Source organism: Kwoniella dendrophila, chromosome 8 (genome assembly GCF_036810415.1).
Source record: "Kwoniella dendrophila CBS 6074 chromosome 8, complete sequence".
NCBI lineage: Eukaryota > Fungi > Basidiomycota > Tremellomycetes > Tremellales > Cryptococcaceae > Kwoniella > Kwoniella dendrophila.
In genome coordinates, this window is record NC_089483.1 from 430,086 (window position 1) to 448,359 (window position 18,274).

An 18,274-nucleotide genomic window follows, 5' to 3' on the forward strand; every position below is an offset into this window, starting at 1 on the left:
CATGTCTCACTTGATACAAACGATTTTGACGTACTACAACTACGATAACAACATAAAGAAGAAATGGACGGAAGGTAATTTTGGTGATCTGTAACATAAAAAACGGTTTCATCTTGTATATGTCAACTTGATACCGCTCAAGGTGGGATGACCTTGGAAATTTAGAAGATGAATCTGCAAGCCTCCAATCATGCAGGACCCTCACGACAACCTTACAATCCTCTATCTATAAACCGTTACTCGGCATCTCGTTCTAATCCTCCATCATCTTCTTCGAGGGCATCAACACCATCTATATATGGAAGATCTAATACACCTAATATATTTGCAAGATCATCTACACCGACTCTCCACGGAAATGGTAACGAAAATAGGAGAGGTTCGACACCTAGCTTGAATAGAAGATCATCTACGCCAATGTTATATCCTAATGGAGCAAGATTTAGATCAGCTTCAGTATTAAGTACAACACAAAAAGAAGATGAAGAATTCAGAAAGAAAAGATCGAATTCGATACAAAAGTTGAAATCAACTTGGGATTTATTGAAAGAGAAATATGGTTCAATTAGTTTAGAAGATGACGATGAAATTGATTTAAGGACAGGTGAAATTACAAGAGATAGAGGTAGATTAAGACAATCTGAAGGTAGAGATTTTGGTGAAGCTTCAAATATAGAAGATGAAGAAGGAGAAGAAGAAGAAGAGAACAATTGTGGGGGATCATCAATTTTTGGTGGAAGTGAAAGATTTGATTTATTTGATTCTGATGAAGATGAAATTGGTGCATGGGATGAAAGATCTGGATTAGATCCTCAATTATCTGATCCACCTTTTCTAGATGAAGATAATAATTCCAACTTAGGAGGATTAAGTAGAACAAATAGTTGGGTTACTGAAGAAGATCAAGATGATTTAAGAGAATTTTTACGATTAGAAGCTGAAAGAAATAAATTATTAGGTGGTCAACCTATAAATGAGCAGGAATTTTCACCTGAACCTAACCTTATGGATGATGAAGAAAGAGAAAGACTGCTGTCACCAAGATTTAGAGGTACTAGAATTTTACCTGCTAGATTAGAGGATTTGTTCCTGTCGGATGATAGTGCAGAAGAACAAGAAGAATCAGAAGATGAACTGCAAGTTATAGGTCGTGATCGAGATGGTACAGTAACTAAAAGAACTCCTGCACCAGTACTTCAGGTGAGTTCGTGAACGACCTATTGTCGTCCAGAGAAAAGCACTGATAGCAAGTATATATATAGCTACAGCGGCAACAGACGGCTTCCAGCCCACCAATACCTCGACGTAGGAAGATTCTGGAGGTAGTTATACCTCTTCGAACTCGACGAGCATCCCTTCCAGCTACAGTATCCTCTAAAGCACCTCAGCCGGCTGAGCAGCCCTTTCGAGAACAGGTCAGACCATCCGCCTCAGCTCCTTCCTTGGCCGATCTTTTCAACACACCTCCGCCCGAAGATTTTCAGCTACCACCGCTTTCACCTTTCTCAAGTCGGCACAGTTCTCCTGCTGACCAGATCCGTGTATGTCAATCATCCAATCCTGAACCACTTGTGCAAGATCCACGTTCACCGTCTCCACCGCCGCGACAACAGACGTTCGATACAGGACCTTGTTTGAATGCTCATCGCATACCCTCTCCGCCGCCGCGTGTTCTTTCTCGGCCTTCCGCCATCTCATCTCTACAACCTGCTGCTGAGAATGCTCGTCTAGTTGAGTCGAACAGCTCGAAGAAGGGCAAAGAGAGAATGGCAGGAGAAAGGTCAGAGATTGAAAACGAGACCACTGAACAAACAACCTCTACGTCTGAATCACCTTATTACAGTAGATTGTGGAAGAATCGTAATGGTATAATCAAAATCTGTAAACGATGTAAAAGAGCTGGCGGAGTTCGAGCCGAAAAGGCGCCTTGGTGTAAAGGGAGAAAAGGATCATCGCAATGTACATTCGAGCATTCAGACCCTCAGAGTAATGCAGGACATACTATCGATCTATCAAACAATCAAATCATATCGCCAATGCAGGAGTCGCCAGATCATATGAATGCTGAATCAGTCTCATCAGAAACAGAGGAGGAGAACACAGCAGCAGAGACCGGAGTGATCATTTCGAAAGAGAGTCAAAATCAATATCATTTACCTGGGGTCCGACGTTGTCCTATATGTAGAGAAGCGGGTGGACAAAGAGCTGCAAGAGCTAATATCTGTCAAGGACGAGTGTCATTTAGACGTTGTCGATGGTATAGAGCTGAATCAGTCAGAGCACCAGACGATGCGGGGGAATCGACTACGGAAGAATCACCTATAAAATCAAGACATCGACATTCATCTATAATGCGACATATTGTTCCTCCACCAATTGATATGTCAGATAAACAAATATCAACAATCTATCGAAGTAACGGTTATTATGATCCTAATCATATTATGCAATTATCAGATAATGAAGAATCAGAATTGTTGAGATCTCTCACTCCAGGTATGAGATTAATGAGTGATGTACCTGATGAACCACCTGAAAGACCTCAAGATCTGGATAATAACATCTATTGTAGAGGTTTGACATTTAGGAAGAAAGGGAGAGCAAGAAGATGTGGTTTATGTACTGAGGCAGGTGGTGAAAGAGCACAAAGAGCTTGGTGGTGTAAAGGTAGATCATGGGCAAAATTCTGTCATTTCGCTAAAGACGGTGTAGAATCTTCACCTGGTGGTCAACCAGCAGATTCGAGTTTTACATCTACTACGACAATTACAAATGGAACTCTGCCGAGAACGCCTGAAGTCGTCTTGCGATCGAATAGTACATCAAGAGCAAAGAGGAAAAGGAACACTTCCATAATACATACTCTAATTCATTCTACTTCACCTTCTTATGTTGTTCCTCAGAGCCAGACTTCTCACATGCCTTCTCCTCCACCAACTTCGTCTGTTGAACCTATCTCACCAGTCTACGGTTCTTCGATCGCTGCCATACGCCAAGCAGATGTCAGATCAGCCTCAGAGTTCTCGATTCCACCATCGTCACCCCCTATCTTCACACCATCTAATAGGCCAGTGCATCCTACGCCATCTCCCTCACTGTCTGCTTCGCTTGCAGAAGATTCTCCTACAGTAATACGCAACGCAAAATCATTGTTGATGCCTAGGGGAACTACAATCGGTTTTAGACCTACTCCACCACCTTCTATAGACGGGGCCAGGAATTCATCTTTACTGAGCGATCATATTCCATTGACATTACCTAGAAAAGGCATATTAAGAAGACCATCTGAAAGTTCTTGTCCCTCCTCAAATGGAAGCGGAAGTGGTAGTGTTAAACGTACTAGATTCTCTTTACAACCTAGGTCGCCAGTCCGAGACGAATCATCTGATCCTTTATATCAAGAACAATACGATGTACCAACTAGTGAAGATGAAGGTGGTTATCATAATTATCAAGGAGAATCATCTCCAATACTGGCAAGAGGATTTTCGTCTTCATCACCTGCTTTACAGTATAATCATAGATATTCAAGTTCATCTGCTTCACCACTAAGAAATGAATGGACAGTTAGAGCAAAAGATATAGGAATGAACCTGGGTCCAGAACATACTGGTTCTTTGCCAAGAGGAATGATCAGAGCTTTAGCTGCTTCTTTATCAAATTCAGATTCGGATATCATATGTGAACCAACTTTAGCTTCAGTAAATAAAAATTTCATCTTACCTACTCCTCCACCTAGTTTTGGCTCCACTTCCTCTTCGGCATCAATCATCAGGAATACAATAAGAGATGGATCGTCACCTGCTGCAAGTAGCGGTACTAGTTATAGGAAATCATCAAATGCTGGTCTCATGTTACCTCCACCAGTACCTCTTAGAAAATCAACCCCTACATCAAGCTCCGTTCTAACACCTTCAATCTCAATCGTGAACGCCGCCAGCACTGCTCTACCAAAAAGTTCAACTCCTACGCCTACGAGGACAGAAAAGAACGCGACCGTTTCACATGCTTCATCTGCTCACAAAAGCATATCTAAAAATACATCTAAAGCGGAGGAGAGGCACCCGGTTTCTGCCGCCGCACACGAGGGCATAACACCACGGTCATCAGTTACTGATGCCAGTTCCAACATATCTGTAGCTATAGTATCTACACCTCCAACCAAGGTCACTCCTCAAGCTATATCTCGTATCAAAGTCAGGCCCAAATCGTTACCAAGGGCAACTTCTAGATCAATGTCGATTTCAATCCAACCTGTAACACCTTTGTCACACAAAAAATTACCAATGAGAGAGATATCAACTACACCAAGAAAGAAAAGTAGAGTAGAAAGGGAATTAGCAAGAAAAGCAAAAGAATTAGGTGATGATGCAGGCTTAGAATGGGGTTTAGATGAAGATACTCAAGATGGTGGTAGAATGTGGAGAGAAGGTAGTGTTGTAATGTTACATAGTGAATTATAATCAATAATCTTCTAACTTGTATGATTATGACATGTACAACTTACCAGTTTTACTTTATATTAGTGGTTGTATTCAATATTTATGCATACAATATAATGTTAATTCTGTATTACACCCCATAAGCCAGGCTAGAAAGAAGACCATCGATTGCCTCAAAAATCAGTCGCGTATTCAGTGTGTTAGTGAAGTAATAGATATGACGTCAAAGTATTTATTGGAGATCTACAGAATTTAATACAGTAAATATGATAACGATAAGATGGGATTTTGGTTTTCATCTCGATCTCGATAACTCAAAGATGGGGAACTTTGGAGGTCGAATGGTCATGCATATGACGGTTTTCATAATCTACATAAATATATGACAGGTCTTCTCTAATTCAGGATCAACACCTTCTATAACTCATATATATATATACCACATCGTTTCAAAGTAAATTCCAATATAACCCAACATCCAACCTGAACAATCCAAGCAAGATGCCTCTCTTTAAATCAGATCCATCCGGTACAGTAGTTAAAAGAGCATTTTTAATTGAATCATTTTTCAATTTATTATCATTTCCATTAATCACCAATACAGAAACTGTATTATATTACTTACTTCGTGATCCTACTTCACAAATAAATGCAAGTTCAATTTTATTTAGTAGATTATTTGGTGGATTAGTTATAGGTGGATTAACAACTTGTTTAATTTATGGATCAAAACATATACCTTCAAGAAGAAATGTTTATTGGACTTTAGGTATGGGTGAAATTTTTTTAATTCCAATATTACTTTTAGAAGCATTAAAATCAAATCAAGATAAAAATAAAGCTTTATCAACATATACAGCTTTAGGTAGTATAAGTTTATTATTACCTCCTTTATTATGGAGAGTATATATTTTATATATCAGACCTGATTTAATTGGTGATGAAAATCAAATTAAAAAGGATGAGTAAGTGAGTTTTTCTTTTCTTTTCCTCTCTCACATAATCTCATGATTGTAATTGAAATCATTTTTACATTCAAAGCTAATTTTATCACTTTGACATTCCGTTAGACGTCAACCCCTCATCAGAGATGAGCAATAATCATTGGTAGAAAATGAATTGCGATTGCCTACAAGATTGACATTGCGGTAATTCAAAGTGATGCCTTACGGACAACATGTATTCATACAGGATAAACCTCTAAATCGCAGTCTGATCATAGCAAATGAACCTCAATCTGTACACCATCAAAGGATGTCTGTCAATCTAGATACTGATTAACCATAAAACCAATTTAAAGCCAATACTGCGATAAGGGGAGGAGTAATTTTACATAGGAAAGGGAACGGAACCGTGATAAACTTTCTGCTCATACCTATCTATATTCTGTCTTTAGGTCATCCTTTGAACACTAATCATTTGCCTATTATTAGAGTCTGGAAAGTCTGTTAGTAAAGTCGATCAGAATGGAATAAGACTATTGCGTCGCACGCTTAGATACCATCACCGAACGCCTGTACAGTTCAACAGCCATTTCAGATTAATTACCATGAGATAGCTCGAAACAGGTATAAAAGCAACTTCACTCTCTCTCTTGAAGATCCAAATTATTCTTTCCATTTCAATTTATCCCATCCCCCTTACATCTATATAAGTGACGGCAAATTGACCTTACCATCCGTGTCTGACTGATCATTATCAAATTACACCCACATTCTTTTTTGACTTGACCTCAACTTACATTCGTTAACAATGTTATTTCAAATCTTTCTTTCTTTCTTAAGTGTAAACGCTGGCGTCAATGCACTCCCTACTTCAATTGGTCTGAGGGCCAGACAAGCTGGTGAATCGCATCAAGTCAACGTGAGTTGAGTCTTTCTCCGCTTTGACCCTCAGCGATGAAAATAGAGGAAAGTCGAGGATTAGGTGTGGTCGAAAGATTTAAAGGGATAGTAAGGAACGACAGACGGTGGTGTAGGTAGAGGAAGAAGCGGGGAAGAAAAGGAACGGATGTTCGCCATGGAATATGGCGAGAAAGCGGAGACGGAAGGGACAGGAGTAGAAATTAGATGGTAGAGGTAAAATGGAAGGATAGTGCGAAGGAATATTGTTAGGAGGGATGAAAGCGTATGGGGAGAAGATGAGCTTCAACTGACTAATCTTATTGATCATTCCTTATCAGATGGTCAACAACTGCGGATCAGGTGAAGCAGTATTCATATACGAAGGAAATTCCTCACCTCAAGGATCAACAACAATTTCAGGTGAATTAAAAGGTGGTGTAGCTTGGATGTCAGGTATGACAGGTGTAGAATGTGGTGGAAATGGATTAAATTGTGGAACTGTAGAATTTACTTTAACCAGTGGAGGTGAAAATGGTGAAATGCAAAATTCTGCTGATTATAGTTTATTAAATGGTTTAGATGCTAAACAAGGTACTAGTTTAGGTAATCATAATTAGTGAGTTTGGGAAAAAAAATCATATCAAATATATCTTAAGACATACTATTACACATTGCCACGAAAGAGAATTCTTACTTTAAAATATTGTTCCTTCGAGCTGACTTTTTCTTTTTGTGTCAATGTACGTTGGTAGCCAATATGGAATGGATTTCTCATTCACAGGAGCATGTTCAAATGGTCCAGCTGCATGTACAGGTAATTCAGCTTCAGAATGTCCAGGTGCCTTTTTAGGTTCAGCTACAGAAGGTGGTGCACCTGAACAATGCATGGGGGATAATGTTGGTGTAAGTATAAAGCGACCCTTCCTTCTTTGATCCTAGCGAATTTCGCTGTAAACCGATGCTAATTGAGTACGACCATGCAGATTACAATTACATTCTGTCCAAATGGTCCACCTGCGGCTGGATCAGGTACTGGCTATACCACAACTGGTACAGCCAACTCAGCTGTTGAATCTGGATCTACTTCACCTGTTACCACTGGCGGCGCTAGTGCTGGCACTGCCACCGGTACAGGTACAGGTAATACCGCTCCACCCGAAAATCCATCCGTACCAGCTGGAACCTCTGGACCAGGTCAGTCAGGCTCTTACGGTAAAACGACCGCTTCTTCACCTTCCTCATCATACGATCCTATCGAATCAGTTCCAGCTGTAGCAGACAATGGTTATTCAAACAGTCCCGAAGAAGTCGGTAACAATGGTGGTATTTCAGGAGCATCCCCCACTACAGCAGCTGTCAACCTTTCGATTCCAACTCCTCCGGCCGGTGACAATGGTAAGAATGTACCAGCAAACGGTGCAGGAAGTATGGCAGATGGTGAACAAGCTACAATTCAAACTGCGCCCAATTCTCCTCAAGCTACTGGATTAGCAGTTGAAGACACCGAAGGGGATGGGGAAGGAGAAGGAGAAGGAGAAAGAAAAGGAGAGTCTACTTGGGGTGGGGGTGGAGGTGGTGATTGGTAATCACCAAATGGTGAGAAGTATTGGATATCATACACAAGAGATTCTAGTGAAGCCTGGATGAACTCTATATATTCGAACAACCTACAGTATAGCTTACTTCTTTTTACGTATTTTTACCTTCTGGCAAGGTATAATATTGGATAGAATCATCTTAGCTGTAGATAGTATCAATGCATGTTATGTATTATATTGTATATCGTGTTTTACTTTCGTTCAATGTTCGGTGATTTATAGCTACAAGGGGTCCATCCAATAAAGTTGTTATTATATGCTGTATGTATATGCCTTTTCTCCAAATTCCGTTGGTGTTGTCCTTCCATATGGTCGTTATCGTCCGTGGATCTCATAGCAGTAATATCTGCCATTAATCCTGCATTTAGTGGTCTTATCATTTAAATCCTAAAATCATTAGATAGCTAATAAGCCTAAAACTAATCCTATTATTGTCATTATACTCATTATCCATTTTGAATTGAACATTCCCAAAGATACTCTTGAATTACCAAAAGATTGTAATGATCCTTGATCACCTGCTGTTCTAGTGGCTGTTACAGTTAATCCTCCTACTACTGTTAATTGTGCGTGAATCGTACTTGTCTAGAATTATGTTTCAAATCGTGAGCAAGACAGTTGTTGATTTACATCTGGACGGTATTAGACTTACTAATACAACTACACCGGTGTTACCTGCCGCATCGGTTGTATCCGCAGTCGATGTAACAGTGACTACGACTAATCCACCATCCGAACCTGTTGTCGCACCTGGATCTGTAGCTGTGACAGTTACGACGGCTAAATTCAGTACTAGTCAGCACGATAATATTGGCAGCAGCAATGGGACAAAGCAGACTTCAAATCCAATCACGGAATATTTAAGATGAAGCGCAAATATTGTCAGAAATTGAAGTTGAACTCACCTTGACCGTTATCGGTGGGTGCAGCGGTTTGAGTAGCAGTACCACCACCTGCAGTGACTACAACCACCACAGTCTGCTGAGATTCCACAGTCGTAGCCTTTCCAGCTGCATTTGTTTCAACGACCTGGGTGGTGAAGACTCTGGTCGCTGTAGCTGTGATGGGTCCACCCGGTGTTGGAGTAGTGGTAGGTGTGGCTGGAGCAGCAGCGGTCTGCGTCTGCTGCGAAGAGGTTGGGGTAGCAGTACCTTGAGAGGTTTGTTGAGCTGAAGCTTGCGCGGAAGGAACTACCGATGCAGAAGATGTTGACAGGCCAGCCGGGTTAGAGGTAGTAGAGGAAGGAGAAATGACTGTATTCACGGTTGATGAGCCTGGAAGATTAGAAGAAGAAGGTATAATTGTGTTAGGAATTGATGATGAAGCAGAAGGAGAAGGGTTATTTGAAATAGAATTTGAGGTGATTAGTGTAGAAGAGATAGGTGCAATGGAACCTGTTTGAGTCGGTGACGAAGGAACACCTGAATCAGAACCTGTTGCAGCGGAAGGAGGGCTGGTTGCGGAAACCAAGGGAGATGAGGTAGTAGGACCACTCGACGATGTATCGATGGTAGAAGAAGGAGCAGTAGCGGAAGAAGTATCATAGGTAGATGATGTGCCAGGATCGGATGAGGATGCAGAAGTAGATGTAAATGTAGACGTAGGCGTGGGTGTGAATGTGGGTATGAGTGTAGGAATATTCGATGAGATCAACGTACTGGGTGAAGGCGGCACAGGTGCAGCGGAAGATATAGCTGATACATCAGCTGAGGAAGGTATCGCAGATGGAGTAGCTGAAGGAACTGCGCTTGATTCTACAGCAGATGATACAGCTTCGGAAGAGGTCACTGCGGTTGATGACGGTACTGGAACTGCCGAAGTTTCAGCAGAGGAAGATGGTATAGGTGTATGAGAAGGCTCAGCACTAGATGTAGGTGCCGCCGAACTTGGCTCAGGTGTTGGTACAGCTGAGCTTGATGCTTCTGTGGTCGTTGTAGATGACGGTGCCTGGATTGGTGAAGGTGAGATAGCAGATGATGTTTCCACAGTGGACCTATTGTGATGCGCAGGTCGTGAGCGAGAACATATTTAGACATATGGAAAGGTCTTCTGTGGTGACTCACGTAGCAGCAGCAGTTGATGCTTCTGAAGAAGGTACAAGAGAGGAATCAACTGCAGACGCTGGAAAGATTATCAGTTTTATATACTGGTTTCGCTTGTTCTGGACGGATCATAATGTAACTGTTTGACTCACCTGCAACGGAAGCGGACACACTGACATCCTGTCTTTTTACCAACTCCCGATTATTGACGGTAGGTATCCCTACTACCTGACTAATCAAACATGATATTTGCAATAAACTGGTAAGGATTACCATTTTTAGCGGATGTCTTCCAATGCCTGCCAAGATTATCAATTTTGAGTTTTCTACTTTATCCTTCTTCCGACCTTCTTATCTTACAACTAAATGTTTTTGACTGATCGATCCATGAGAAGCTTCGTTTTATTTTGGTCGATTTGTCAAACTGGATGATATTGAGTACAAAGGAAATCGAAAGGAAGTGTTATATCACTCTTCTTCTTATGTTATTATCGTATACGATTCTACGATCATGTGAAAAAAGCAATGCTATTATTCTTGAATAATGCTATACACTAAGTGCAGGGTAGTTCACGGTAAAATTAAGCTTTTTGAGAAAATCAAGAATCAGAAATCAAAAGTCAAAAATCAAAACGTCATGCACGGTTATGAACTACCTCCACCTTGCGGCTATAGTACTCGTACACACAAGGTGAGTAACGGAATGTGGCGTTCGCAAATTTGAACATGCTTAATCTCTTTTGCTGGAATGTACGAATGTACTGTACTCGAGTACTTTTGCATCTTCCAGACTTATATCATTACTGAGTTTCGACAGAAACATCAATATGAGACTTGCGTTCTTTGTTGTTGGTAGTCTCTCACGCCCACTCAAAGGATGGAGAGGACTCTCCTTTCCGTAAAAAAGGCTGCAAGATGATAGAAGAACGTCAGAATCGACGCGGTGTATGAACACGACGCGTTAGAGATACCTCACTATATGAGCTAAGCGGTAGAAGAAGAACGGAAAAAACCAGGCGAGAAAGCCGAACATACCGCTGATCGCAGTCAAGGAAACGGAGGCAAACGTTAGTCTGGCTTTTAAGCTACCTTCACAGGTCATTGAAATCAAAGGTTCTTCAAGACAGAATCATTTGGACGCCCAGAAATTGCCAACAGCAATACCGAAATTGTTTTCAGCATGTTCCGAACATCACCTTCTCATCCGGATCATGTCATATTCTCATGCGAAATTTCACTTTAACCTTTGTACTGCTTAAATTATCGGCGTTTCGTCCGTCTACAAATCCGATTTCGATGTCCGTCATTTATATAAGATTTTGACTACTTTGATCAAAACTATTATTTATCTATACATATGAATATATATATATATATATGTATATATTCAACTTTGTATCGATCCAATTTTGATATGTTCTTACCATCATCACCGCAATCCGTCTTTCATTCTTTTTACCACTTCCCTCAATACTAAAAGTAGATACAAAAACGGTAAAACGTTTACACGTATACCTGTTGAATCAGATATCCATTAATCTTACTTGATCGTACTAACGAAAAGTCAAGTTATACCAATTATCAAATTGAATAATCGAGATACTCAAAAAGAATAAATTCAATGTCTTCCAATATATCCACTACCAATGATGGCTCAAATCATGATACCACTTGGGCTTTCTTGAGGCCCGATCACTTTACTCACAACAACATCAGTAGAAATTCTGCGCAATCAAGTAGGTTGACTTCACAAATACATACACCGTACGAGACGAGTGCATGTTCATCAGCAAGATCTTCATGCACAAATTTGAGTATTTTAGATGAAGGGTATGAGCAATATGGTAATATTCTTCAAGAACAGATGTTACTAAATGCTGTGACTAGCTTACTAGTTAACAATAATCAACATCAGGCCATCCAAGCAAATCAAGATCAAAATGCATCTCAGCACAATGAATCTTTGTTTGGGTCTATGATAGGAGATGCACAAGATGACGAGGCTCAAGTTGATAATGAGAATCAAATCGAGTTTTTTATCTCGATAAGAGCTCCAGCTAATTCAAGGGATGAAAGAAATTAGGTACATCTTATGCGATATCTATGATACACCTATAAATCATTTTATCTGATTCGTAAGCTAAAATTGTGAATCAATAGAAGCTTACAAACACATACAATTGTATCTATATCATATGAGAAAACAGCGTTGGATTGTTATATGATGCGCTTTCGTCTGAAAAAGTTTACTGATAAGGAAACGTATCAGGATCTTGACAGAAAATAAAGAAGTCCACTTATCCTTTATGTCTCTGAGACCCTGATTTACGACACTCCTTTACTGGTTATTCTGTTTGATACGATGCTTTACTCGATGTTGATCATCGCCTCGTTGTCAGCATACACTGCATATACATTTGAACAGTGTGACAATGTTTATAAGCTTTTCTCAGTTTGTCTTTTCATACTAGGATTTTCGTTTATTTCCCTCTCAAAGTATAGAAAATCAACATTATCTATTAGCACATCCTAAGTTACATCAGTTCTTCAACTGTCTTACGTCAAGCAGACAATCGCTATACAATGTCTGTGTCATCAGAGGTTTTACCTACGACACCACAATCCTCTTGGTCGGCATCCTCGTTCTCTACAAGTAAAACAAATGAAACAGCAAACCCCATCTGGCGTACATCACCTCATCGAATCTCCAAACGAGCTTGTACATGTCAAAACATCCATCAAAGCGCTAAAACTTCTGAAGCATATTTGATGTTTAATTTAGATAGATTTGATAAAGTATATACACGTGTGACCCATTTAAGTATGAATCAAAAAATCCAGGAAATTGCTGAATTGGTAATAAGGAAGCTAAGAGATAGAGGATATGAGTTATTTCATTTTGTTGGTAAACAACTTACAATGGATGATAAAAGGAAAAAAGAAATTAGTATATTATTTTTAATCCCTGATTCAAATGATCAAGGACATGGACATAGAATATTAGCTGAAATTATGATTTGTTCCCAACCAAAAAATAAGAATAAAATCGAAAACGTTTCAAGTAGATTTATAGAAGATTATCAAGATTGGATATCTATACATCCACATCAATATTATACTCCTCAAACAGATCATAAGAAATTAATGTATACCTTACCTCAGAAGAAAGAGAATAGACGATGGGATGAAATAATGAATGAACTAATCTCAAAGATTCAGTCTCTAAAATCAACTTTAATCATAAACCCTCAATCGGTTATACCGATTGTAACTAAAGTGACTAAATATCTTAAAAATGAAGAAAGGTTAATAGTTTATGGATTTGAATTTGAATTAGTTTATAGAGAATCATCAAATTCTAAAATTGTGTTGCATAAAGCAATTAGAATTGGTTTTAAAACGTTACCGGTTAATACAGATTTCGGATCTGACAACAACAACAAAAATAGTCTAGATAAATCTGATATAGGTGCCATAATTTTGTTAGAAATTCAAGATAATCAAGTTAAGGATACGTTAGTCATGTATAAAGATGATTGGCCCATAGTACATACTTATAAAGATAACATACCTCCACCTTATCTGGAAGGATTGAAGGGATTTGTTGTAAAAAATTGATACCATGCAATAACGTCGTTGTGATATATGCATATATTGTACAAGTACTGTTGTATTGAGTTTAATATTATGGTAGCATGATGACTAGAATGGTAAAGATGGTCTATTTCTTTGTTTCTCATCATTTCGACCCTGTTTGCGCGTAAAACAAAATTTAAATCAGTATTGTATCTTTTGAGTTGGAACATATGTATCAGAAGCATGTTCGATAACGAAAATGAAACTAACCTGTCTCCATTCTCTAATTCTCTTTTCCATACCATCTAATCTAACTTGTCTATCTTGTAATTTTTGTTGTTTATTTCTTTCATCTTTATGTCCTTTAAACATTTTCTTTCTACCTGAATAAATACTTTTTTGTATGACTTCTTCTTCTTCTTGTGCTAAGCCCGGTTCTTCAGGATTTGATGCTTGTAAAATTCGTTGTTCTTGTTTAAATTTTAGATCACCTGTCCAATTTATAATTGTATTTTTATCCCATTGAACAGATCTTGATTCACCTAAACTTAAACCTGTTATTATAGAATTTGATGATGATTTAAGTGATTTAGGTGAAAAAGGTAAATCGATAGATGGAAAATGATTTAATAATTGTTTTTGTCTACGATTTGAAATTATTGGTTTTTTCCATTTATATTGAATTTCATCATCATTAGCATTATTACTTTCTAAAATACCTGATTTTGTTGATCTTGAAACTAAAAATGGATTTTGTATATTGATTTGACGTGGTACGCTTGAGGACGAAGAAGAAGAAGAAGATTCAAGGTTTAATAATTGTTTGGCAATTCGTCTCTGAATCACTCTTGGTAGATATTTTGCTTGAATTGGTGTACTTGCGAAATCAACTGGTAATCCACCTTCGACTGCTGCTGCTGCTGTTGATCTAATTGTTGAAGTAGTTGAAAACAGACGACGAGTTATGGAATTCATATTGATCGATTTTCTGATACTGGACACAGATATGCTAGTTTAGATAAGATCTTCTGCCCAAAATAGGTTATAGTGTGTGTGATTGATCACTTCTTTTCTTACGATATCGAGCAAATAACCTTTACCATATTGAAGCATTGAAACTCAACTTGTCTCTTTGCTTCACCTTGAACATAATTTCTGAATCTCGAGGTGAATTAGGCGGACATCGCCGGAGATATACGGCTTAGAATGAATCTTGTTTAAAATCGCCACACTCTCAAAACCCCGTCGAGAAAAAAAGCCGCGCTCCGAACCCTTGATTTCCCTCCGTTAGTAGTATAACCAAGTACTCACAAACCACCAACCAGCTCATTCCCCCCATACTGCTACTACCTACTCTCCTTTCCCTCACTCACCCACGTACCATCTACCATCTCACCACCATCTCTCTCTTTCAATAAACCTTTAATTCCCAATCTTCTTTTCTTTAAACCCCCTTCTCTCCTTTCTTCAAAACTCCTTCTAGACGGAAGAAAAAAGGATTTCAAAATGACTCTCGTCTCTAGATCAGCTATCCGTCTTTCAAGACGAGGTGGTCAACAGCTCAGAAACGCTCGTGCAAACGCTGCTTTCTTCACAACTGCTGCCAACCAAGCTTCAAACGTTCTTCCAAAGTTCGCTGCTTCTTCATCAAGAGTTCAAATCCCTAAATCTAGTGAGTAACCATCTCTCTTACCACATCAAATAGCATCCATCACACTAGAAAAGAATAGACAAGTTAGATATCATCAGATCGTAGAAATAGGTTGTTTAGAGAATCACGGATTATTTCGGCCGGTTTAAACGATCTACCTAAAAAGACACGTAGCTAACAAAATTCTCATCTTCTCATAGCCGTAAACTCTGCTAGAACTTACGCTACCCCATCCAACCTCCAAACCGGTTCAATCAAAACCGTTATTGGTGCTGTCGTCGATGTCCACTTTGACTCTGAAAACCTCCCACCTATTCTTAACGCCCTCGATGTCCAATTCGCTGAAGGTCAAGAAAAACCTGAAGGTGGTCGACTTGTTCTCGAAGTTGCTCAACATTTAGGTGAAAACACCGTTAGATGTATTGCTATGGACGGTACTGGTGGTCTCGTTAGAGGTCAAAAAGTCGTTGATACCGGTGCTCCAATCAAGATTCCAGTCGGTCCCGCCACCCTCGGGTAAGTTTTTGTCGTCATCTCCCCTTATCGTTGTTCATCTAACTGATATCTTCTCGATTGTTCAGTCGAATCATGAACGTTATCGGTCAACCAATTGATCAAAGAGGTCCAATCAAAGGTGTAAAGGAAGCTCCTATCCACGCCGATGCCCCAGAATTCGTTGACCAATCTACCCAAGCTGAAGTCCTCGAAACTGGTATCAAAGTCGTCGATCTCCTTGCCCCTTACGCCAGAGGTGGTAAAATTGGTCTTTTCGGTGGTGCCGGTGTCGGTAAAACTGTATTGATTCAAGAACTCATTAACAACATTGCCAAAGCCCATGGTGGTTACTCCGTTTTCACCGGTGTCGGTGAAAGAACCAGAGAAGGTAACGATTTGTACCACGAAATGAGAGAAACCGGTGTCATCAACCTCGAAGGTGACTCCAAGGTCGCTCTTGGTAAGTCTGTCTATTCTATATTCAGGTAAATCATGGCTGACGTTACTTATAGTCTTCGGTCAAATGAACGAACCTCCTGGAGCTAGAGCCCGAGTTGCTCTTACCGGTCTTACCATTGCCGAATACTTCAGAGACGAAGAAGGTCAAGATGTGTTACTTTTCATTGACAACATTTTCCGATTCACCCAAGCCGGTTCTGAGGTATCTGCATTGTTAGGTCGTATCCCATCTGCTGTCGGTTACCAACCTACACTTTCCACCGATATGGGTGGTATGCAAGAGCGAATTACCACCACCAAAAAAGGATCTATCACTTCAGTACAAGCCGTCTACGTACCAGCAGATGATTTAACTGATCCTGCTCCTGCCACCACTTTTGCACATTTAGATGCCACCACTGTGTTATCTCGATCAATTGCTGAGTTAGGTATCTACCCAGCTGTCGATCCTCTTGATTCTAAATCACGAATGTTAGATCCAAGAGTTGTTGGTCAAAAACACTACCAAATTGCCACCAGAACTCAACAAATCTTACAATCATACAAATCTTTACAAGATATCATTGCCATTTTAGGTATGGATGAATTATCTGAAGAAGATAAATTAACTGTAGAAAGAGCAAGAAAAATCCAAAGATTCATGTCACAACCTTTCGCTGTAGCTCAAGTTTTCACTGGTATTGAAGGTAGATTAGTACCACTTAAAGATACCGTTGCCGCTTTCGAAGAAATTCTTGACGGTAAACACGATCACATTTCAGAAAACTCTTTCTACATGGTTGGTGGTATTGAAGATGTTAAAGCTAAACACGAGAAAGCTCTTAAAGAGCAAGGTAACTAAGCTTAACCTTGAACTGATTTAGAAATAAGAAAGAAAAGGTTCTTGGTCGGGAAATTCTTATAGTGTTATATAGATATTTTACTTTGTCCATTTGCTTTTTACTCTTTGTTTTTTGAAGGAAGGGAAAAGTTAGTTATTTTAGCATACATACAGAAAAAAAAACAAAATGAAATCAAATGAATGAGATTTACCGAAGGCAAATGATGGTCCATTACCTATGCCTCTACTGCACATGTTTGAGATATATATCTTCAATAGCAATATTTCTCTGCCTCTCTGAAATGAACCATACTATTTACGGTACGGTAATGAAGACCTTGAAGATCATTCGCTAACATAGTCAAATCAGAGCTGATAGAAACGAGGCGTGGAAAGGGTTGATTTCGGCTTTATTTCTCCGCTGCAACCCAGAACTAAATGAGAAGTGGAGGTTGAAGTACACACAATGTTTTTATCCATCTCAGATGGTATTCGGTTTCTTCTGTTCGTAGATACATCGTATACCTTTTTACTTATATACTGATGCTGGGATATGCTCATACTAATGACCTTTCAAACCCATCCTAGTTGAGACACTATGCTTCCTGTATACGCATACGAATGGTACACCAGGGTATACGACAGAATATGTACTACGTCAAGCACAAATCGACTGCACCGATGCCCAAAGGACCCCTTCAAACAAAATAAGGAAGCTTACACAACACACAATAAAGACCTATTATATTCCGATCATCTCATCCTTTTTGTTCATTCAAACATTCAAACACAGCTCGATCCGAATCGAAATGCATTCTACAATACACGACTATGAGTCGCGGAAAGAAGAATTATTTCACCTTTACCTAGGTTAGAAGACCAGTAAAAGGTTATCATAAAGTTCCCGCATACTGGATTACTGACTAAATGCCAATCAATGCATTGACCGTTTTTGTTTCTGTCTATGACTTGATATTGATACGTATTTTATCATTGTTCCTGATAATTCAATAACTTGACTTGAATATATGTTTTGAGGTAAACAGCATATTAGAACGGGTTGAGTGATAATCTACCTTTCAGACACCTTTCCCATCAAAATTAAATAAAGTATTATCATTAAATCTTCTCTTCATTGTTATCTTCTAATTTTCTATTTTAACTTGACATCAGTTTATATCGAACATATTGAATGCCTTTCGGTTCAGGCTTAAAACCCTTCAAAACAATGGCAACTAAAGTACTTAAAAGTACGAAAACTTTTCAAGCTGATAAAGGTGAATTACCTAGAAGAGTGGATGATAAAGTTGAAATTGTTGATTATGGTGAGTATTTCTCAAATCAACC

At 39.2% G+C, this 18,274-nt stretch overlaps 8 protein-coding genes across 8 annotated transcripts; 6 read left to right on the forward strand and 2 right to left on the reverse strand.

Moving 5' to 3' along the window:
• Positions 1-168: 168 nt before the first annotated feature.
• Positions 169-4,463, forward strand: L201_006022 (uncharacterized protein; the record flags this gene model as incomplete). The annotated part of the gene is made up of 2 exons (XM_066221747.1): positions 169-1,200; positions 1,278-4,463. The coding sequence occupies 2 exons, from the start codon at positions 169-171 to the stop codon at positions 4,461-4,463; spliced, it is 4,218 nt and encodes a 1,405-aa protein (XP_066077844.1).
• A 480-nt stretch (positions 4,464-4,943) lies between these two features.
• Positions 4,944-5,543, forward strand: L201_006023 (uncharacterized protein; the record flags this gene model as incomplete). The annotated part of the gene is made up of 2 exons (XM_066221748.1): positions 4,944-5,407; positions 5,513-5,543. 2 exons carry the CDS (start codon positions 4,944-4,946, stop codon positions 5,541-5,543), a joined length of 495 nt encoding a protein of 164 aa, XP_066077845.1.
• A 651-nt stretch (positions 5,544-6,194) lies between these two features.
• On the forward strand, positions 6,195-7,872 carry L201_006024 (uncharacterized protein; the record flags this gene model as incomplete). Its single annotated transcript, XM_066221749.1, has 4 exons — positions 6,195-6,305; positions 6,625-6,902; positions 7,039-7,189; positions 7,270-7,872. The coding sequence occupies 4 exons, from the start codon at positions 6,195-6,197 to the stop codon at positions 7,870-7,872; spliced, it is 1,143 nt and encodes a 380-aa protein (XP_066077846.1).
• Positions 7,873-8,280: 408 nt separating this feature from the next.
• L201_006025 (uncharacterized protein) lies at positions 8,281-10,202 on the reverse strand (the record flags this gene model as incomplete). The annotated part of the gene is made up of 5 exons (XM_066221750.1): positions 8,281-8,469; positions 8,537-8,664; positions 8,790-9,877; positions 9,948-10,005; positions 10,079-10,202. 5 exons carry the CDS (start codon positions 10,200-10,202, stop codon positions 8,281-8,283), a joined length of 1,587 nt encoding a protein of 528 aa, XP_066077847.1.
• A 1,345-nt stretch (positions 10,203-11,547) lies between these two features.
• L201_006026 (uncharacterized protein) lies at positions 11,548-12,009 on the forward strand (the record flags this gene model as incomplete). Its single annotated transcript, XM_066221751.1, has 1 exon — positions 11,548-12,009. The coding sequence occupies one exon, from the start codon at positions 11,548-11,550 to the stop codon at positions 12,007-12,009; it is 462 nt and encodes a 153-aa protein (XP_066077848.1).
• A 500-nt stretch (positions 12,010-12,509) lies between these two features.
• Positions 12,510-13,544, forward strand: L201_006027 (uncharacterized protein; the record flags this gene model as incomplete). The annotated part of the gene is made up of 1 exon (XM_066221752.1): positions 12,510-13,544. The coding sequence occupies one exon, from the start codon at positions 12,510-12,512 to the stop codon at positions 13,542-13,544; it is 1,035 nt and encodes a 344-aa protein (XP_066077849.1).
• Positions 13,545-13,628: 84 nt separating this feature from the next.
• On the reverse strand, positions 13,629-14,477 carry L201_006028 (uncharacterized protein; the record flags this gene model as incomplete). Its single annotated transcript, XM_066221753.1, has 2 exons — positions 13,629-13,676; positions 13,773-14,477. 2 exons carry the CDS (start codon positions 14,475-14,477, stop codon positions 13,629-13,631), a joined length of 753 nt encoding a protein of 250 aa, XP_066077850.1.
• A 531-nt stretch (positions 14,478-15,008) lies between these two features.
• L201_006029 (ATP synthase subunit beta, mitochondrial) lies at positions 15,009-16,948 on the forward strand (the record flags this gene model as incomplete). Its single annotated transcript, XM_066221754.1, has 4 exons — positions 15,009-15,174; positions 15,354-15,669; positions 15,735-16,108; positions 16,161-16,948. 4 exons carry the CDS (start codon positions 15,009-15,011, stop codon positions 16,946-16,948), a joined length of 1,644 nt encoding a protein of 547 aa, XP_066077851.1.
• Positions 16,949-18,274: the final 1,326 nt, after the last annotated feature.